The sequence below is a fragment of the Lates calcarifer genome, linkage group LG23 (genome assembly GCF_001640805.2).
Source record: "Lates calcarifer isolate ASB-BC8 linkage group LG23, TLL_Latcal_v3, whole genome shotgun sequence".
In the NCBI taxonomy this organism is placed as follows: domain Eukaryota; kingdom Metazoa; phylum Chordata; class Actinopteri; family Centropomidae; genus Lates; species Lates calcarifer.
Window position 1 is genome coordinate 3,400,398 of NC_066855.1, and position 22,066 is coordinate 3,422,463.

At 42.6% G+C, this 22,066-nt stretch overlaps 3 protein-coding genes across 5 annotated transcripts; 2 read left to right on the forward strand and 1 right to left on the reverse strand.

Annotated features, from left to right (window-relative positions):
• The first annotated feature begins 1,497 nt into the window (after positions 1–1,497).
• Positions 1,498–11,371, forward strand: tefa (TEF transcription factor, PAR bZIP family member a). Of its 3 annotated transcripts, none has more exons than XM_018685448.1 (5): positions 1,498–1,748; positions 6,619–7,017; positions 7,494–7,714; positions 8,556–8,767; positions 9,278–11,371. In XM_018685448.1, the coding sequence occupies exons 1-5, from the start codon at positions 1,673–1,675 to the stop codon at positions 9,297–9,299; spliced, it is 930 nt and encodes a 309-aa protein (XP_018540964.1). In that variant the 5' UTR covers positions 1,498–1,672; the 3' UTR covers positions 9,300–11,371. The 3 variants fall into 3 exon arrangements, with proteins under 3 accessions (XP_018540964.1, XP_018540963.1, XP_018540962.1); XM_018685447.2 differs by lacking the exon at positions 1,498–1,748 and adding an exon at positions 5,337–5,728 and having other exon boundaries at positions 8,556–8,786; XM_018685446.2 differs by lacking the exon at positions 1,498–1,748 and adding an exon at positions 5,340–5,728.
• Positions 11,372–12,050: 679 nt separating this feature from the next.
• phf5a (PHD finger protein 5A) lies at positions 12,051–13,330 on the reverse strand. The gene is given in 5 exon segments (XM_018685450.2): positions 12,051–12,261; positions 12,404–12,520; positions 12,522–12,571; positions 12,804–12,827; positions 13,190–13,330. Coding segments are annotated over 5 exon segments (333 nt in total). The 5' UTR covers positions 13,242–13,330; the 3' UTR covers positions 12,051–12,171.
• Positions 13,331–13,762: 432 nt separating this feature from the next.
• On the forward strand, positions 13,763–21,659 carry aco2 (aconitase 2, mitochondrial). The gene is given in 20 exon segments (XM_018685451.2): positions 13,763–13,813; positions 15,682–15,766; positions 15,769–15,823; positions 16,451–16,709; positions 16,790–16,882; positions 16,992–17,150; positions 17,262–17,412; positions 17,544–17,648; positions 17,869–17,960; positions 18,194–18,299; positions 18,428–18,573; positions 18,575–18,586; positions 18,695–18,768; positions 18,864–18,975; positions 19,050–19,328; positions 19,615–19,806; positions 19,888–20,020; positions 20,291–20,412; positions 20,524–20,568; positions 20,570–21,659. Coding segments are annotated over 20 exon segments (2,346 nt in total). The 5' UTR covers positions 13,763–13,777; the 3' UTR covers positions 20,660–21,659.
• Positions 21,660–22,066: the final 407 nt, after the last annotated feature.

Genomic DNA, 22,066 nt, shown 5'->3' on the forward strand with positions numbered 1-22,066 from the left:
GTTTTTTCTCCATTTTTCAGTGCACCCTGACATCCGTCATGACAGCTTGTACAGAGATAATAATCAAATTAATTAAGTTATAGACTCATAAGCAAAACTCTGAGGGTGTTCGCTGACCCAAATCACACACAAAACATTCCCATTTACTGTGGACACCTGAACATTACACATGTGAGACTGTTAAATATCTACAAAAACATTTGAGTGAGCTGCAACAATTAATCACTTAGTGAAAAATCATACAAAAAATCAAACGACTATTTTGATAGTTAATTAACTTTTAAAGGACCCGAGGTTTCCCAGCAGATCACTGTATTATAACAAAAATAATCAGGGTTATTCGCTTCACCTGTCAGTGGTTCTAATGTGACTGATGCTGATGTGACAGCCTGGGGTTGGCTTTCCACCAGATCCTGGGAACAGCTTCCAGGGATTCGTTCTCACTCAGTCACAAGAGCATTTAATGAGGTTGAGTTAACTCAAATGGTTTCATCTCAGACGTGCTGGATGTGGCTGTGCAGGCCCCATCAAGTCGCCCTCATGCTTCTATTCACAGCGTAGGTTTCCATTAATTAGCTGTTATCAAACACCTGTGAACAATGAGTGAAAGTTGTTCCGTGAGAGGTTTTATTACAAACCAGCCTGACTGCCTCTCTGTTCGACCAGCGAGCTTCACCACACGTGACACAGAGATCTTACAAAAACAGCCTCGCACGTGTAAATACATTCATTGACCTGTTTTGTAGTCCGAGGCCATGTTAGCACTTTGAACCCACAGAGGTCAGAGGTTACAAGTTTATTTGTCTAAAATTCCACTTAACATCATGACGACACGTCACACTTTACAATAATTAGCGCTTAATCCAGGGCAGGTGTGTCAGTTGTAAGGTCCCTCGTGCTGACCACAACCGAGTGGAAGTTAAAGGGTATTCATGTAATTACTTTCACCTGTGTTATCTTTATACACACACTTAAATAATAAATATATATTTAAAAATAAATTGTCCACAGGGCAATTGTTAGTTTTCTGCTCCAATTTGGGACTTGAAATGCGTGTTAGTTTAAAACTAGTGTCTTATATTGGGTTTTCCTATCATGCAGCATATACTTAGTTTTATTTCGTTTGTGATGTTTGCTTCATATCCTTTTTTGAACTCACCATATGCTTATAACTTCCTTTTCCCACAGACAGACGTCTCTACGGGGAGGATACAGAGGTGTTAGAGACTTATTATTTAGTCCCCCCCCACCTAATTACATAACAGTCCGCTTCATTTTAGGTATTCGCTTTTTTTTTTTTTTTTTTTCCTTAGGTAATTCAGCCTCGCTTTGTGATTGGCTGTCATTGCTGCGAAGGATACAGTCTCTGGCCAATCGGCGCTCTTTCCGTCGATCCCTGGGGGAACGCGCACTGCTGATTGGCTGAGGGAGGGGGCGGGGGCGGGCTGAGAGGGCGGACTGCGTTAAGTAACTTGTTACGCGGAGTTCACGGTGTTTGACCCGTTTAAGTTTTTACATTTTCGTCACTTTCTGCTAGCTGTCAAGCACCGACGCACCTTCAGGACTTAGCGCGGTCTTTTGTAGGTTAGTTGATCGTCATATTGCGTCTCATGAGTTGCTGACCAGCTGTGAAACAATTTGCTAAATTGTAGTTTAAAGAGGATTTTAAAAAATGACTACAGAGATGCCGGAGATTTTCAGGGCTCTTCTTGAGCATCCATTTACTCTCCCGAACTTTGACGACAGCGGTAAGTGACTGTCAAATCAAGTTTGTGCTTCAAATATCATGCAGCATGTCTGCAGCGTCTGATTTTAGTTTAAAAACTTGGATTCTGACATTTCTGCAAACAACTGCGTGGTTGTTGCGTAATCCCTGTCAGCTGAGCTGGATGGGAATGTGTGTCAACCAGCTGCTGGACTGCAGGAAATCTGCTTCCTAAGCTTTAATTAAAATCCAAAGTGTTAACAGGATTCATACAATCAGTTCCTTTTAAGAAGTAAATGGCCTTGTTAGACAGCTCCAACAGGTTTGCAGAGACAAGTGTCAGATTCTTCAAATGTGTTGTTGTCATTCCTTTCAAAATAAAAGCAGCTGTAGTGGTCATGGTTTGTTGGGAAAGTGCAGGGAAACACACAATTTCTGATGATCTTTCTTTAGCTTTTGTAGAGTGAAGGCTGTGATTTTCAATAGTCAGCCCCTAATCACCTCTGCACTATCACAGTGTGGGGAGCAAATGTCAATATCCACCCACACACATGGTTTGAGATAGGAAAACTGGGTCCTAGCAACATAATCACAGGCAAATATCCACTGCTTTTTCCTCAAACAATCCTGGGCTCTGTTGTTCAGGTGAAGAAGTTAAACAGATAATGGCCCTGTTATTGTCCTGCTGTGATTGAAACTGGCAGCTCTGGTAACTCAGCACTGATATGACCCAGTCTGTGTTTGTCACCTGCTTTCATCTGTCATGGTGGAGTGGATGTTGAGGGGGGTCAGGTGGGCCCTGTAGGTTCATGATTAAATCACTAGGTGGCTCTGTTTGCCTTCTCTCTGGATGTTTAGTTAAATCAGATTAGGGTCAAAGTAACTTCATCACATCAGGAGGTGTGCTGTTGATTCTGCTCTTGGCCCCAGTCTTAACAGGATTTCATAATCACCTCCTCTCAGTTATGTGATTGCCTCTGAAGAAGTCCAAAGAACAGGCATCTGACACTTTCAAAGTAAAATAAATGACATGTTTTCATCGGTTTTACGCCTTGATATTGGTGAAATGTCCAGGATCATCCTCACTCAGTAAAAACAGGCTACTTTATAGATTCACATTGACGTTGTTTGTTCTGCTGCGTGAGCTGTCTGGTGATATTTGATTGGTTTTAGGTTTTCAGAGCTTCCAAAAATGTACAAATAAACGTTTGTGATTTGGGAAAGCTTCAAGATAGTAACAGCAAAGAGCTGCTGCACAATCACAGGCCGCCATCTTTCAGCAGTGATGGAAAGTGAAATATTTTATTTTAGATTAACTGCTCCTTTATTATCATGCTGGCCATGATTATAAGATGCAGGACTTGCAGAAACCTGCAATCTGACAGTCAATAATGAAGTAATGTCAATAAGTCAATAATGACCACTGACCATAATTAAAGTCCATGTGCTTGTACATGACACACAGACACACATGTGATCAGGGAGGTGCAGATTTCATAATTATCACAGTGTCACTTCTGCTCCAACATGCTGCTGCAGCCTTGTAGCCATGGCTTCTGTATTTTTAGATTGTGTTGTTAAGTGTAGCACCTGTGGGAAAGCACTTACTTATTGATCACATGCTTTATGTGTATGATCTGACACAGGTCTCAACAGCTTTTCCCCTCTGAGTTTAGGTCGCGTGATTGTGTACAATGACCTCTCTGAGCTGCAGCACACAGAATCCATAAAGCTGTCAACAAAGCAGAGCAACGTGCACTGTATGAACGGAAACTCTGGCTTTTCAGTGTATTTATTCTGCAGGAAACTGCACAGTCATGATGGCACGGCTTGTTTTTAGAGAAACCCATTCACATTTCATTAAGTTTGCCTGACCAGGAAATGGTGTTGTGGACCAGACAGATTAAATTTGTTGCCATGCATCCACGTGCCTGTATCTGTATCTGCTGCTGTGTCCAGTCACGTCTGCACCTGTTGACTGAGTCAAATGTGCTGTACCTTGACTAAATTCAGTTTAATACTTTAAAGATTTAACAACTCTGCACAGTGTGTTATGGCTGACACAGAGAAGAACTGTAGGGCATCATAGAGAGAAATATTTGTAATATTTGATGTGTGTGGAATCATTTTTTTATAAAAACGAACTGTAAATAATGTTAATATAAATAATATTTATCATTAAAAACTGGGCTCCATGTATCTCTGAGGTTTAATGTTGTTCTCAGGTAGAGTGTGTTTATGTCTCCACTAACACTGAACATGTGACGTCAAGGTTAAATGAAAGTGGTTTTCTAAAAGCCCTCTCCCCTAGTCTCCGCAAAGTCCCATGAAAACCGAGTGCCTGCACACTTTAAATAACAGCTTATCCTGCTGTTGTGATGTAGACCACAGCATAGAGTTAATTATGGGCACAAAAAAAGAGTTTTGTACTTAATTTTCCAGACAGAAGCAGCTGACCTTGAGGGTTTTGCCTCTGTCCTTGCAATGTTGTGCCAAAAACAGATTCTGTGTGACACATACAAGAGACGTGAGGAAAACCTCCCACCTCCCCCTCCCAGCACTGCTGTAAACCCCTGCTGTTGGTGCAGGAACATGAACTGAATCATCCATTTAGTGACAAAGATGAACACACTGGAGAGATCTGTATTGATCTGTCAAAGAAAACAGGATGTACTTGCATTAGAATTATATTTTTTTGAAGATGATTGAGTGCATACGTGCCCTGTTTTGTTAACTAAATGAAAAAATAAACATTTTTTCTGTCTATTATGAGGATTCCGTGTCAGACTGACACAGATAAAGGTCCAGATCTGTACGCTCTGTGCTGTTGTGGCAACTCAGAATTAGGACCCTGGCTTGAACATGCAGATCTTTGCCCATTGACGTGTCAGCTCGGTTGCAGCAATGCACCAATGAGTACATATGTGTAATTTAAAGCTCCGGGTGCTACTTCTGTGCGGCAGGTTACACCTCTGCACTGTAGCGCCGCCCTTCCTGCACGTTCCTACATGAGAGTGTCACAGACGGAGCGCTTCTCCATTGGACGGCGCCTGTAGATATGTAAGGCCGACAAGCGCACATGTGTTCGCACGTGAGCGGAGCCACATTGGTACAGACACATAGCATAGGGGTATAGGTTCCCTATGTGCTATATGTAGGTCTACCTGTTGGGCGGTGGCTTTGCTTGACGCTGCAAAGTAAACGAAGTTGCAATTAAAATCGAGGTTTACTATGAATTTCTGGCGATAATGTGACACCAATGCATCGATTCATGACTAATTGGAAGCTATAGTCAGTCTATAGGTGTGTGTTAATAGAACATGATTGTTGCGCAGTAGAATATGTAGTTGTGTAACTTTAAAAAAAAAGATATTAATCACAGAGGGAACAACTTGGATCCAAGTCAGATCGCGTGGTTATAGAGATAATGTAAATATTTTCTGGCTCGTGACACGTTTTTTCTCTTTAATGTATTCAGAGGAACATATATAACTCGGTCAACCAATGAGAACTCAGATAATTGCGCCGTGACAACCGCTATTGGCTCATCCTCGCAAACCCCGCCCCCTCAGTCCCTGGCTTAATTAATATTCATGGGGATGGAGCTGAGCGCGCCTATCGGCTCTAGGCGGGGCGGACATTTTTGTCCAGGAGGTCCGGTTTGTTCTCGACACCAAAACCTCCTGACTACCTAGTTTTCCGAGGAAGTGGGCCAACGGTGCGAGCAGTCCGTGATCCACTGACGGTTGTTGACACACTTTACCGTGGAATTTGTCGAATTAAACACGCTAAACGCGCTGAAACCGACTGGATAGTTTATATTATCGAGCAAAACGAGATAACCGTTGGAGCTTGCCTCTCAGTCAGTTACTACGCGGTTAACAACAAGAGGGGCAAAAAAAATGTCGGGAGAGCCAATTCTCATCACACTGGAAACTACCACCGGGGCCCCGAGTTCATTCCCGGTGGTGTTGAAGAAAATAATGGAAATGCCTCCGCCGAACATACTGGACGGCGACGACGGTAAGTGCGGTAAAATAGACGCGGGGAGCGGAATGAGCGAACGACGGTGTAGGTTAAAAACGAGGTCAGGTGCTAAAAAAAGCGAAAAGACGTGAGAAAAAAAGTCAAAACAACATATAGATATGACAGTATTTCCCTAGGTGTGTTGACGTCTGTGCAGCAGCACTAACGGCACAGTATGTACACTATATATTGAACACCGTGTACACATCCCCGTCCTCCCCGCCTCACCATCCAGAGTCTTCTAGATACGCCATTGGCTTTAAATGCAGTTTTTGTTAATCTGAAACATTTTCCTTGGTTGCAATGACTACCAGTGTTGTTGATGAGCATTTGGGAGTTGTGAGCATTTAAAGGAAAGTGCTCGACTTGTCAAAGTTTGCAAAAAGATGTCAGTTGCAAATGTTGCTACATGCTAGCAAACACTTGTCCCTTAGTTATTCTGGTTATTTCACTAATGTTTCCACACTAGCGAATTAGAAATTGTCCAGAAACATTTAAATATGGCCATAAAGCTTGCATTGGTTGAACCTGACTCTAAATGAACAGTTTTTAATTATTATTTCCACTTCTAAAATCAATAACAACAAAGAAATATTATTTTTTCACGCCATCAGATAGACTGATAAACCTCAGCAAATGTGGCTAATTGAAATGTTGAGATGTCAGTGTCATTTGCAGAAGTTCTTGAGACTAAGACCTGTTCCTGTTGCTATGAAAGGTGCAATAACCGTATTTGGGTTTGTGGCCTGAGGGACATTTTTTGGATGGGGTCTCTTTAAGAAGTTAGACCAAACATGTCCCGCCTCCTCACTTGAGCAGCTTAAGTCACAAAACTCCCCTCTCATTAGTCATGTCAAATACATCTACCCATATTCTCTGTGTTTCAGACACGGACAAGGAAAAGCTGTGTCTGGGAGACAGCGTTGACCTCGGGGGAGGAGGTAGCGACATGGGTCCTTCAGCCGCTCTGACCCCTGCTATCTGGGACAAGACCATTCCTTACGATGGTGAGAACTTCCACCTGGAGTACATGGATCTGGAGGAGTTCCTCATGGAGAACGGCATCCCCACCGCATCTGATGAGGACTCCCTGAAGAGCAGCCCTGAAGGAGACGCTGTGAAGACGGAGAAAGTCAAGGCTGCTCCCTCTGCACAGTCAAAGATTACCAAGGCAGTGAGTGTGTCTCCAGTGGGCCTGCTGCCCATTCAGGAGTTGGACAGGTGCGAGGAGGAAGTGGTGATCATCACCAAGAGTGACACTGATATCATCTGTGATGTCACTGCAGGTGAGTGGACGACTTCCAACCTACATGAAGAAATAAATCGACCTAATTAGAATATTTAAATGTGTTTGCATCAACATCAGCAAAGGTTGTTGTTCATATTTTACACACAACTGTGTTTCCACTGAATGTCAGTTAGCATAAAAGTCTTTGCTACCAGCTACATTTATTAATTTGGCCGAGATTTCTGGCAAACAAACTGTGATGCTGGCTCTATCCTGAAACAAGCTATGTGTGGTAAAGGGTGACAGGATGGCAGAAATAGATGCTGCTGCTGCATAGCAAAGATAGTGAAGTTAACTGCAGGATTATCAGCTGCCTGTGCAAGTCACAGTGTCAGAAGCCACAGTAGAGATAAAGAAAAGGAAGACTTTGGTGCAGGCCACCTGTGAATCAGCGTTACCTCTTAATCTACCAACTACACACATTCCACAGAAGTCTGATATTTCAGCTCTCGTGTTCCTCTTCTGTCTGCTCAGAGGTGACCACTGAGAAAGACAGAGTGACCCCCGAGCCCATCGACCCTGACGAGATCGAGGTCGATATCAACTACGAGCCAGATCCCACGGACCTGGTCCTTTCGAGCGTGCCCGGGGGCGAGCTGTTTAACCCACGCAAACACAAGTTCAGTGAAGATGAGCTCAAGCCACAGCCTATGATCAAAAAGGCCAAGAAGGTGTTTGTGCCTGAAGAACAGAAGGTATGCTGGGAGAGGCAAGGGCAGCCTTTGAAACACAAATACATATTTCTCCCCTGTTTCTGAATTTAAACTCAAAGCTAAGCATAAAGCAGGGCTTCGGCATGTCAGATTATGCACTCAAGTTTGTAAAATAATGAATTTACTGCTGGAAACTTGGATAAAATAAGCTCTAGTTTTTTAATTTCTGGTTTAGCTGACCCCGTGATTAAAAAAATAATAAATGTGTCCCATTTTTTACAGTATTAGAAGACCATATTGACAGTAACTGAAAGTGTCTTAATCTTGCAACATGTTAGAGTATTTCATCATCATCATCATCATCATTTCCCATGTGCAACTGACTCCTATATTATTATTGTAACTTGATATAAGTAATGAGCTCCAAGATGTAGAACAGGGACTGTTCCTCAACCTCAAAATGTGCTGAAAAAGTCTGTGAATATTACTTCAAAGAACTGTGTGTAGTAGGTTTATTGACTTGGGATTTCATCAGCTGAAGTGGTGTGAGGCCAGTTGAAACAGGAAAGAAACAGGCCATGTGACAGTGAAACTGTTCTGGCAACTCACAGTGACTCAGCAATCTGATAATCTTTAAATTGATGTTTTCCTTCCCTTCCCGTCTGCCAGAGAACACTGGTTTTGTTTTCATCCACAAAGGAGCTTGGCTGTTAGCCATGTTACAAACTTAGCTGAGGTCAGATTTGGGCTAATGCCCCAATAAAAAAAATACATAAGGCTGTTAAACTAGGTTACCTTAGTAACTGAACTTAAACAGAACACAACTTAAGTGTCGTGTTTCTTGGACTTAGCTGACGCCTGCTGTGTCTTTTTTTTCCTCCAGGATGAGAAGTACTGGCAGCGGAGGAAGAAGAACAACTTGGCTGCCAAACGCTCGCGTGACGCCCGCAGGTTAAAGGAGAACCAGATCACCGTCCGAGCAGCTTTCCTGGAGCGTGAGAACTCGGTGCTGCGGACAGAGGTCGCAGAGTTGAGGAAGGAGTGCGGCCGCTACAAGAACGTCGTGGGTTGCTACGAAGCCAAATTTGGACCACTGTAAGGGACACATGAAACTGTAAATGGACCTCCTCATAGGAAACAATATCAGTCACTTTGTTTTTACAAGCCAGGTTAGAAATGTTCTGAGTCCTGATTGTTAGCTGTGTCAACAGATTCCAGATCTACTTGTGTTGTGTTAGACAGAGGAGGAGAGGAAGGGAGAGTAAAACCCCCTGAGACTGACAGCGATATGGGTTAAATCTGCACTCCTCCTCACCAGAGTCTGGTGTTACACACTCGTATTAAAGGACATTTTGTCAACTTCCGAGTCCTGTCCTGAAAAGGAGCCGAGCTGTAAATTAGCGCTAAGCTACGTCTGCTTCTCCTATATGAACAGGGTGACAGCAAACAGTGAGATAAGTGAGACAACAGCCCTCTTTCATTTACCTTCAGTGGTGTAATATAAGAGTTAATCAGGTAGCACAAACCCGAACCCTGTGATCTTGTGAATAACGTTCCCGCCTCCTCCTTCCCTTATCATTCATCCTTGTTCTCTTTTCTTTCAAGTGCGGTGCCGGAAGACCAATAGACAACTGCTGATTTATTCATTTATTTTTTTAATGAATCAATAAATCAAAACCAGCGGGGGTCGGTACGCGAGAACACTAGAATCGATCAGATGAAGCGGAGGACGAAGACGAGGCGTGGCTGTTGCCGCTGAGACGCAATATCATGTTAATACCTGATATCTGGTTTTTATTTTTATTTTTTTAATGACCTCTATTTACCATCTATGTGAGTGCGATGAGTGTGAGAGGATATTCAAGTGCTTCTTCAGTACACCTCTTTTACGAAGTGTACTTTTATCATGTTTTGTATGCCTTTGGCCGAAAGAGATCATTTGTGATGTTTATTTTGGAGAAACTGTGGGTTTTATTTTAGTTTTTTTTAGGCGAGATAATTGATATTTAGGTAGTGATTGTTCAGTTTAGACTACATTCTTAGTCAGTTTTATGATATTACAGTAAATAAACTGATTTTGCAGGTTGCTTCCAGTTATTCCCACATTTTACTGACTTCTGAAACCCGCTTGTCCGTTTATATTTCTACGAGGCAGATTGTGTGGAGAGCTGGGCTTTTCTTTAGACTGTGACATTTCCAGTAACTTAAGCTTCTTCAGGGGATAACAGTGACGTGGCTGGAAAAAAAATCAGCCATGTTCACTTGTCTTCATGTAAAAATACTCCTCAACCAGCGGCGCAGAGCTGTACATAAACTCTCTGTTCTCCCCGTGTCAGTGTGTCTCTCGCTGTTTCTCTCGTGCAGCTGTTGGTCACGGCGTAGGACGCCTGCCTGGCTCTCTGCAGGTCGTCGTATCAACTCATTGATTTACGCCAGTAAAGCGTTGTGTGTGTAGAATCCACTGATGCATGTTTTGTAAATAGTTGTAGCCTAAAATTACACTTTCTAGTATTTTTCCCCAATATTTGTACAACAAATATATTCAGTCTCGTAGAACACGGGAGCTCAGATACAGTGCCAGTCAAGTTTTTGAACAGGCTGTGAAAATTAACCAAAAACTTTCCACCTCTTGGTGATCAGCTGAAATCTATCTCAGTGCTTTATTAAAGGTAGTTGGTGGTGAAAGGTGAAGGTCTACCACAGAAGCTTAATTAAAGTAATTAAGCTTGTTATTTATAATAAATTTACAATTTAATTAACATACTCGTTCAGAAACCCTTGACTGGACTGTATGTGCATGTAGATTGTATGATCTGTCGTATCGTGCAACTTTCTTTTATTCGTTCATGTCTGAACTTGTACAGAAATTCTCTCTGATATGTAAGCTGGCAGTGTCTGTTGCCAGCTGACTTTTATATTATTTTTATTTTGACAAACCAGGAAGTCTCAATAAATGCAGACTGTTTTTGGGGGCATCTTTTTTCACAAAATAAGAAACCCCAAACTCTATGTGTCTTCTATGTCTAAAGCCATTTCAATGCAGTGTACAGTCTGCTGTTTACTGTTGATCATTACATACAAAAATTAAAGTCGTTACCCTGAATTATGATTATTTTTTAGTCTTATTCTGGCAAAAAGGGAAAGTGCTTCCATCCATAGACATTGTAACTTTTTACCAAGATCAATATGTTTTTATTTTTTAGGAAAGGGTTTCAAATGAAATCTAACCTACTACTAAATCTTAATAACCAGCAGGAAATACAGCGACACCTGTTCTTTTATGATAAACTTAAGTGCAGTCTTTTGTGTGGAGTAAATCTGTAAGTCAGGACTGTCACGTTTATCCAGAGTTATTTTTGTGGGAATACTTTAACTCCTACAACCTTGTTGGTTTCAGTCAAAAAAAAAAAAAAACAGTCACACTCCATAAGATCTCAAAAGTGTGTTTTCTGAATCACAAACTTAACTATAACTCTGACATGAATGATAATCTACTACTTCCTGATTGTTTTAATAATTTTTATGCTTTCTGTTGTAATACTGGTTGCATCTGCCTTCTATAGTGGAACAACTTGTAAACACTGAGGAGTTGTTTTGAATCCTGGTTCCGTCTGTAAAGAAATGTCTTTGCATTTTAAGTGTGGCTACCTTTTGTCTTGTATATACAGTATGTATAAATAAAGCCTTGTTGAGAAAGTCTTAAGAGTTTCTTTAGATTCTAGAAGACTTCAGTCCAGTCAGCCGCTCACCATCCAAACGATGAATATAGAAGTGTCGAATAGTGAACTTTGTTTTAACACCAAAGGGTAAAATAACCAAAAAACTAAAATGATCCTTCTGTATATTTTAAAAGCTCAAATGACAAGTTCAAATATCCAAGACAGACTGGAGTCTAAGCATAAACAAATAAATACAGGAAACATTGGTGTTTAAATGTAAAGCTGCTGCCGAGACGTACTCTTTCCACTACAGATCCATCTGTCTGCACCTCAACGTAATTTAAAGTCATAATTTTGTAATTTAATTTGGCTCTCCACAGTCTGAACACAAAACATTCAACAGCAGAAAACCACTAATGGTTCAGTCTCCAGTTCAGATGTGGTGCTGTGAGTGAAATGTTGCCATCTGGTGGAGGAAGATCACATACTGTATATGATGAAAAGCTACAGGTCATGTACTAAATGCACGCTGAGGCGGTGTAATTTTGCGAACTGTTGCTTCCAAGGTAAAGAACTGAAAAACTCAATCAATTCTTGTTGGTGGGCATTCTGACACCTGATTATCCCATGTCTATGTCTAGTTCAGTGACTGGTAATATTAACACTGTGAGCATGGACGGGCTTTTAAGATCTTAATATTCAAAACAGTCACACAAAAATAAAGATGGAAATATAAAACAGAGTTTTATTGACAAGTCAAAAAAATGTTACTTGAGGTTTTTAAGAAAAATCTGCAAAAGCGGAATAAACTAGAAGAAGAGGAACTGGACTGTAGCATCTTCACCTCTTCTTGAAGCCATACTTCTTCCTTTCATAAAACAGATCTGTTTTAGAGCTGCCCAAGTTTACAATCTTCGGACATCCATCTCGCTGTTAAGACAACAGAAAGAGTAAGAGGACTGTTTATAAAAATGGTCCAGTAGATCATAATAGGTAACATCAGATTACTCTCACATCTATGGCCTGGTTAAATCCTCAAACAGGTTATATTCCATATAGATCCTTTACTCACATCTTTCTCCTGGATGGTGCACTCTTTACAGTAGTAGGCATCAGATACTCCCGGCCCTCCACAGATGACACAGCGTCCCTGATAGGAGCCATAGTTACACTCGTCACAGATGCGCACCGAGTGTGCACGGCCTCACGTAGGAATCACAGATGACACACTTTCCATCACCTGAGAGGAGCAGGGGAATGATAGATGAGAAAATTAATTGAGATGGGAAGAGGAGGTTGTAGCTGTAGCTGTAGAGATAGTGTTGGAATGTGAATATTTGTTAAGGCAAAACTAAAGTTGTGTGGTTAAACGTACATTCACCTAACTCCAATGTTACTGTTACAGATGTGAGAAAAGATGATCACTTATGGCAGACTTAAGCAATTAAAGCAACACAGGTGGGAACACTTACATTTCTCGCAAAGTCTCCCGATAGCTGAGGAATGAAAACAAAGCAGAGTCAGTGTAGTCAGGCTATAAATTAGCATTCACATGGCCGTTGTACATTTGAAAACATAACCTTTTTATCAGGTTAGCCATAAAATCCATTATTTATTATAATAACAGAACAGAAGTAATATTCTGCGAAACTGTAACATTGGTTACCCTAACGACAAAGACCTGTAGACATTTCTGTGCTAACACTACGGCTAACATACTTTCAATGAAATCCATGCTAGAACCGTTAGCATGGTAGCTAGCGGTATCTCTCGGGTAAAAACTCAACAAAAGACCTCACGTTTCAGCAAAAGATTTCAACGGTAGATAACGTGCGAGATGAAACGGGTAAAAACATACCGACGCCGGCCTGTTTTCTGCAAAAGATCAAATCTGGATGATGTTTAGCCATCTTCGTCCTACGTAAAGTAAGCGCTGGCGATTTCAACTCTCACCTTTGACCTGTAAACTTTGAGTGAGAAGTTGAATTACCGCCACCTAGCGTCTCCAAACAGAAAGACAAAAGAAAACAATCAAAACACTTGCATGGTATCTTGCTCTTTATCCCCCTTTTTTGTATTTTACTAAATGTATATTAGACGAATTTATCATGACAATGTAGGAATATATAATCATTAATATTAACTTTAAAATAAATAGTAGAAATATATATTTTTATAGAAATCACCCATATCCTTTCAGCTTTATAAAAGTGAAATAACTGCTAAGATTATTTCCTGTGCATATACTTTCCAGTTTATGTGCTCTTAAACATATAAACGACATCAAAATGATTCCGGTGAATCCAACTTTAAATACATTCGTTGAACAATCTTAATAAGATTTAAGATGTTAAAAAATGTATTTTGTTCTTGAAGGACCTGCGAGGCCGCGGCATACAATCGCGTGACGTCACCTGTGATGTGCACATCTTTGTCAGTGAACAAAATGGCAACCTACTGTCTGACTGTCGCCAGGCTTCAGGTAAGAGACGAAATTGTCAAATTTTACCGTATTTGTAACCCAGTGAAGGATGTCACCTGTTACCTAAGGAATATAAATGTAATGTTATGTGATTCCGACTTGACCGGAGGACTGAGAGTGGTTACTGCAGATAAAAAAGCTGTGGAAGAGTCACCGGCTGCCTGGCCAGGTCATCGCGTCCCGGCTTGTACTGAGCGCATCCAGTGGTGAACAGCTAGTTTGTCACCGGCTTAAAAAATCACGGCTCATCTCTCCGTTAACAAGAAGTCGTTGCCGACACCTTTAGCTCTTAAATGGACGCGGCTAAGCTAGCTTTAGAAATGGAGTTTGATGGTTACTAGCAAGGTTAACCGCAAGGTTAGAGCTACTAGCAGGCGCACCGGCGAGCAGCGTGTAACACATTGGTCAAAATATTAGTAAAATTATTACAGCTAATACAGCAAACACAGTCTCAACCAGTAGTTTGAGGGAACGGCACAAGAGAGAGTGATTGATTCAGTCTGTTAGAGATAAGAGGTTGTGTGGCTGATGTCCAATAATAGCTGTGTGCTGTCAAGATTTTCGCAGTTGACCTGATGATAACGGACCACTAGGTGTCCACTAATATCTGAACCCGAAATGAGCTCTGATTGACGCCTTTTCGAGCTCACCTTTGATGTTCATCCCAAGCTTTTATGATGGAGGATAAAAAAGAGCAGACAGACAGAGCACCCTCTTTTAATTTGGACATAATAAACACAGAAAATCACACGTTGTTTACTCAAATCTCAGCTCTGCTTCATTTGTCTTGCAGATTTCATGCAAACATGCGTAGTGCACAAACAATAAACACCAATGGAGTGTTCAGCCTTAGCTTCAACCCTTCATTGGCTCTGTGATCGATGTCTGAACCTATAAATAGATTTCTGATTGATGTATGAACTTCTGAATTGACAGCAGCAGACAGCAGAGGTTAGGTTCAGCTGCTCTCTGACTCAGCTGTTTGACATGTTGCTCTCTTGTTGATTACTAGAAAGTCTTGCTCTCTCCTGGTAATACCATCACGCAGTACAACATAATACATCAAACAAAGCTCCCTGTAGCCACTGAGTCTTCTCCTTGCACTTACTCCCAAGTGCCGTGCTCAAGGGCACCTCACGAGTAAGCAGGGTCCAGGAAGTTGATATGGCAAGCTTCTGGACACGAGCCCAATGTCTCTCCATGTTTCCACCCCTCGTCCTCATGTTACCTTGTCGACTGTGAGCGCTACACATTGTAAATCCAATCACACGCACAGTTGGTTTTAAAAACTGGAAGATTTCCTCACATATTTGAAGAGAACGCTGTTGGAAGTGGAGTATAATTAGATTTCTTACTGAAACACAGAATAAGTCACAGAGATCATTATATTTTCTATTATATTACATTATATGTAATATATTACATTATATTTCTTTCTACCCAGATCCTTTTGTAATTAAAAAAATAATAAAAATAAAGTATTTTTAATGGGAAATTTAGCTTCTCTAACATGTATGACCATTTTCACATTGCCAGAAAAGACCTTTAAATATTTTAGGGGACTGTAGCCAGTGTTTACACAGGTTGGGAATGTATTTGTGGTTGGCCTCATAGGGGGGTGGGGGTGGTGCTTTTTGTTCACCCTGGAAGCTCTGACATCTGATACTCATGAACCACCCCTGCATTCACAGTCTAGCTTCCCATTAGTTGTTGTTCTGTGTCAGTATGATTTTAGGCATAATATTTAGCACAGTGTGCTGTTTCAGCTTCTAAAGAAGAATACAAATATATCGTCTATATGGAGGAAAAAAGTTCTTTAGTTACGACAGTATGTGTGTGTCAAGCTTGTATATTTTTGTTGTCCTCAGCTGGCCCTGGGCCATGGTGCACGGCGCCTGCATGTATCAGCAGCTTACAGAGCAAAGGCCAAAGTGTCCATGAGCCGGTTTGAACCCACTCTTTCATCAACTACGAGAAGCTCCAATCCAACGTTGACATTGTGCGAAAAAGGTCAGTTTTCTCTTGGTTATGAACTTTCAGCAGTCATCCTGTGAAAACATCTGTTTGCTCTGACTCACACTGCTGTTTCCTCCAACACTCCCTTATCTCTGTAAATGTTTGAACTCCCAGTGTTTGTTTGTCCTTTACCACAGTTTTTCATTATAGCTGTAGTCTTTGCTCTAGTGTGTCAGCCTCACAGCCTCGTCTGCTCAAATTACTGTAAAGACAGTTAAAATTACTGTTGTTTGGAGGGTGTGTGCATGTAGGGGGAGACGTGGTGCTGTGGTGGCGTTGCAGATCAATGACTTCTGCTTGTTCAGCCCTGTAATTACTCCCAAGATTTAGACTGGCATAAACTGATAATTATACAATGACATAATGAGGAGATGAGGGGTGCAACAGTGGCATGTAATTTCACTGTACTATAAGAGGAAAAAAGGCTTATTTTAAAGTAAGTCATTTTACTGAGACTAGAAGTGGAAACCCTCAATATTTACTCTGGATCACATTGCATTTCGTATCTGTCTAATTTTACTCCTCTTCATTCCTTCTTGCTTTTAATTGGTTATTTTCACCTCTATGCTCATCTTCATCACAGCGTCCTACCGTCAACAATATTTTGTTTTTGTGTCTCAGGCTCAATCGGCCACTCACGCTGTCAGAGAAGATCGTTTATGGCCACCTCGATGACCCCCACAACCAGGATATCGACCGCGGTCGCACCTACCTTCGGCTGCACCCTGACCGCGTGGCCATGCAGGACGCCACCGCCCAGATGGCCATGCTCCAGTTCATCAGCAGCGGCCTGCCGAAAGTGGCCGTTCCCTCCACCATCCACTGTGATCACCTGATCGAGGCCCAGACTGGAGGAGTGAAGGATCTGGCCAGGGCAAAGGTGAGCAGGAGGGGGTCTTGTAAGTGTAGGTGATTTATTTTTGAGCATAAACTGAGCTGTCGTCTTCGCTCTCGTCCTAGGAAGTCAACCAAGAGGTTTACAACTTCCTGTCCAGCGCTGGGGCAAAATATGGAGTCGGCTTCTGGAAACCAGGCTCTGGGATTATCCATCAGGTGTTATTCAAAGTCTTACTGCCGTTTTGGCCTGTGTGTGGCAACTTTTAGAGCCACTGTAGTCATAGTGCTATAATCATGCTAACAGAAGACCTTTTTATCTGAACAGATCATCCTAGAGAACTATGCCTACCCAGGGGTGATGCTAATTGGCACAGATTCCCACACACCAAACGGTGGTGGGCTTGGTGCCATCTGCATCGGAGTTGGAGGAGCTGATGCTGTAGATGTCATGGCAGGAATTCCATGGGAGCTCAAGTGTCCCAAGGTTGGAAAATTACAGTACTGTGCACACAGCAGCAGCAGCAGTAGTTTGTTTGCTTTATTTCTATTTCTGAACATCTTCACCACAATTTACCCCTTGATCTCCTCCTCTAAGGTGATTGGAGTGAAGCTGACAGGCACCCTCTCTGGCTGGACGTCTCCTAAAGATGTCATCTTGAAGGTGGCCGGCATCCTGACAGTGAAGGGAGGAACCGGAGCCATTGTGGAATACCATGGACCAGGAGTCGACTCCATTTCCTGCACTGGTTAGTGAAAAAAGCTTCTTCCACATGACGTCATTACACTTTGATCTTTTTATTTAACTTCCTTGCTGTATGTCAGAGCTGATATGTAGAAACAGATAGTGTCATTGGTGTGTGTCTCTCTTTGTGTGCAGGAATGGCCACCATTTGCAACATGGGAGCAGAAATTGGAGCCACGACCTCAGTTTTCCCCTACAACCACCGTATGAGGACTTACCTGGAGAAGACTGGACGTGGACGTATGTTCACAGTTTACACATCATTGCAGCTATTTTTAAAAAATGTCCATATTTAAGGTTTTACAAACTTTATATAACAACCAAAACATGACAAAATGCATAGAATATAAAGGGAATTACAGTCATTTTTTTCGTAGCACACTCGCTTGCTTGTAATAAAAGGAGGATTGGTGTCGTCAGAGTGTCTCAACACTGTTCCTGTCTTCTCATGTCCTCTCAGAGATCGCTGCCCTGGCTGATGAATACTCAGACCTGTTGGTACCGGACGAAGGCTGCGAGTACGATCAGATCATCGAACTCAATCTGGACGAGGTCTGTCCTTTTTCTTTAAAAAAAAAAAAGATTTGGCATTTCTGCTGTCATTGGCAGTTCAAAGTGGAGGACAAGTAAAGTCAGGGATGTTATTGTGAAAACATGACCCTCTGTGTCCAATACTGGAAGATCAATCTGTCAAAGTGTTCTATATGTCTCCAAATACTTATTACAGCATTATAATTAAACAGGTTCATTTGAGAATAACTCAGCTTTAATAATTCCTTCTCTAGCTGAAGCCACACATCAACGGACCGTTCACCCCTGACCTGGCTCACCCAGTGTCTGAAGTAGGTGCTGTTGCAGAGAAGAACGGCTGGCCGCTGGAGGTCAAAGTTGGTAAGATGCTGCGCGGCTTTATTCATACTCCCAAATTACAGAACATGGATCAAAATTACCAGGATTTTTTTAAGGAGGCTTCCTGTGTTACTACTTTAAGCCTTTGTTTTATTCCTCTCCACTTTTAGGTCTGATCGGCAGCTGTACCAACTCCAGCTACGAGGACATGGGCCGCGCTGCATCTGTGGCCAAGCAGGCTTTGGACAAAGGCCTGAAGTGCAAAGCTCAGTTCACGGTCACTCCCGGCTCAGAGCAGATCCGTGCCACCATCGAGAAGAGATGGATACGTGAGTGCAAGCACACAAAAAACAGGAGGGGGGTTTCACTTCCCTTAAAGTAACGATTCACCCCAGGGTGAAGTGAGAGGCTTAAATGTGTCTTTGTCTTCCTGTCAGTCCAAGGTCCTTGGAGACGTTGGAGGTGTGGTCCTGGCAAACGCGTGTGGGCCCTGCATTGGGCAGTGGGACAGGTAGAGGAAGCCATAACTTTGGTGACGTTGGGGCAGAGTCATGCAAAACAGAAATAAGACATAGGTGTTAATTGACAGTGTGTATTTGTGTCCAGGCGTGATGTGAAAAAGGGAGAGAAGAACACAATCGTCACCTCCTTCAACAGAAACTTCACTGCCAGGAATGATGCCAACCCTGCAACACATGCCTTTGTTACCTCCCCTGAGGTAAAATAATCAGTTTTTTGTTCAACAACACCTCCTGGCTTACATTTCGAAGCTAAATGCCCCTTTCCCCTCAGATCGTCACTGCCCTCGCCATCGCCGGCACATTAAACTTCAACCCAGAGACAGACTACCTTACAGCCCCTAATGGTGAGAAGTTCAAGCTCGAGCCCCCCAACGGAGACGAACTCCCTGCCAGAGACTTTGACCCAGGTCAGGACACCTACCAGCACCCACCAGCTGACGGCAGCAGCCTTAAAGTGGACGTCAGCCCTCAGAGCAACCGCCTGCAGCTGCTGGAGCCCTTTGACAAATGGAGCGGAAGCGACCTGGAGGACATGCGGGTCCTCATTAAGGTTGGTACTTTGGAGTGACGCCTGCATGTCACAGTCTTACCCCTTTAACTTAGTGAGAACAGACACGTTTCACTCCAGTGTTAGCGTGGCCCTTGAGCTGGCTGGATTTGCAGTGAGCAAATGATGACCAAACAAGGATACGCAAACAACTCAGTGTCGCTACTGATGTTTGTAGTCATTTGTTACAAGTATAATCAACAGTCTCCCCCGCTGTACAATATTTACAAGGCCAAAGCCGTCCAGTCACTAGTAACAAAGTGCCCTTCGTTACACTCTGTCTTTGCAGGTGAAGGGCAAATGCACCACAGACCACATCAGCGCCGCCGGGCCCTGGCTGAAGTTCCGCGGCCACCTCGACAACATCTCCAACAACATGCTGATCGGCGCCGTCAACAGCGAGAACGATGCCATCAACAAGATCAAAAACCACCTGACGGGAGAGTACGGAGGCGTCCCTGATGTCGCCCGTCACTACAAGGTGAGGATGACTTGAACCGTGACCCTCCGGTGCTTCAGTGACTGCACCGTCTTTTCTAACACTCTGTCCTGTTGTGCACAGGCCAACGGTGTGTCGTGGGTTGTGGTTGGAGACGACAACTACGGCGAGGGCTCCAGCAGGGAGCACGCAGCGCTGGAGCCCAGGCATCTGGGAGGAAGAGCCATCATTGTCAAGAGCTTTGCCAGAATTCACGGTAAAAGGAACAGGGGTCTTTTATTATTTTATATCAACGACTGAATACGGACGCAAATCCTTAGCAGTAAAAGTTGCGATAAAGTTTGTAATTCACTCTCCGAGTTGGGTGGAAGCTTTGACGTTGCTTGCTTGATGTTCATCTGGTTAGCAGCAACAACAGCTGGGTGTCTCTCCTCCTCCTCCAGGTGGAAACATGGTTTCATGTGTTTTTTTCTCACATGATTCTTTCTCTCAGTTAACAAACATGTCTCCCTTCTCCTGTCTGTAGAAACTAACCTGAAGAAGCAGGGTCTGCTCCCTCTGACTTTCAGCAACCCATCAGACTACGACAAGATCCGCCCTGATGACAAGATCTCCATCAAGGGACTCAAGACCTTCGCTCCGGGAAAGGTAAGAGCACAAAGCAGCTGGAAAAACAGCCTGCTTACGTTTTGTTGTTTTCTCCCAAACCTGTCAACAAAGAGCATCTGTGATGAAGGATGTCGTTCTCTCCCCCCACAGCCTCTGACCGCAGTCGTGAAGCACAGCGACGGCAGCGTGGACACCCTTGGAGCTCAACCACAGCTTCAACGAGACGCAGATCGAATGGTTCCAGGCAGGCTCCGCCCTTAACAGGATGAAGTCACTGCAACACTGAGGAAGAGGAGTTAGGAGGGAAAATGTGGAGGAGGAGGATTTTCAGGGGGGAAACAGGGTGGTGAGGATTGTGGGGAAGAAGGGGGATGAAGAATGTTGACGACTGCTCCATCATCTGATCATATGGCACAAAACTGCCATTCATTTCAATAATCATCCGCTCAAACGCCTCCAGTCTGCCTGTCTGCTCCCTAGTGGCCAGGAAGGAGGCGCTGCAGCTAGCTACCTTCATCTCAGTGCAGACTTTGAAAGCAGCACCAAATGAGTCAGTCTGAAATGTATTCTGGGAAACGTAGGAAATCACATAAAAGTGGATTCAGCATAAATTTAAACAAAGCTAACAGAGCATAACTTGTAGCATTGAACACCACAGATTATTTACTGTATGACTGAGACTATATTACAGTATGTTTTCAGACAGTCAGTGTTACAAAAATAATACTACTGTGTAAGAAGACAGTAACCTACCCTCTTCTTCCCTGACATCGTCCTTACCTGCCCTCCTGATCAATCCTAACCTCTTTACAAGGTCAAACACATCCTAAGATTTTTCCCCATTGTTAATTTATTTATGCTTTTTTTTCCTGCAGAAGGTTCAGATCCTGCATTTTCTTCACGCACAGGGTCGACTTGGACTCATGTTCCTCTTTCATCCTATACTTTCAGTGACCTTCTTTCTGGGGTAACGTCACTTTTTGTGTTACCTTTACCTCATCTCATGGGAGATCAGTACAACACATCAGAAACAAGATTTATTTATTTTTTTTTTTTTAACCCTCATGTGTACCTTCACTTCCCTGGTCTCTGCAAACAAAGTATGCATCAACAAGTGAATCAAATGAAGGTTGAAACCACTTCATTCTTCTACCCCACTCTGTGTAAAGTGTCTGGTTCCATGTACATTTAAGTGTTTGTGTTTTTCTTCTCCCAGATTATCTTTTCTGTATTACAGAAATGCCAATGGGTTGTAAAATAAAAAGCCACAGATCTTCATTTATGTACACTGGCTCCAGTTACATTTGTATCTGTGTTTGTAGAGCTATATAACGATATAATGATCCATCCTCTTCATTAAAAGTAAGTGAATATGTGTGTATGATATGTGCAAGATAAACTGGACAAATGAACAAAGCACTACAATTAAAATCTGGTTGTGAATATCATGTAAAGCAGGCTCCTTGCACGATTTTGAAAGAAAAGTTGCACTCAAAAAAACAAGTATGTGTATAAATATGAATTTTTGTATCCTGTTTTGAGTGACAGGTTCTAGTCCACACATCCAGAGGAAAGAAAAACTGGATAATTAAGGTCAACACATTCAGATTTTTGATTTCCTGAACTCAGTCAGGACTTGATTTATTTTGAATCTAGTCCACCGTCAGATTTAATCATTTACTCACAAGAGACA

Coding starts and splice junctions, on each gene's coding strand:
- tefa (XM_018685446.2), top strand. CDS start 5,608: ATGTCGGGAGAGCCAATTCTCATCACACTGGAAACTACCACCGGGGCC. Junction 5,729..6,618: donor CATACTGGACGGCGACGACG/GTAAGTGCGGTA, acceptor TCTGTGTTTCAG/ACACGGACAAGGAAAAGCTG. Junction 7,018..7,493: donor CATCTGTGATGTCACTGCAG/GTGAGTGGACGA, acceptor CTGTCTGCTCAG/AGGTGACCACTGAGAAAGAC.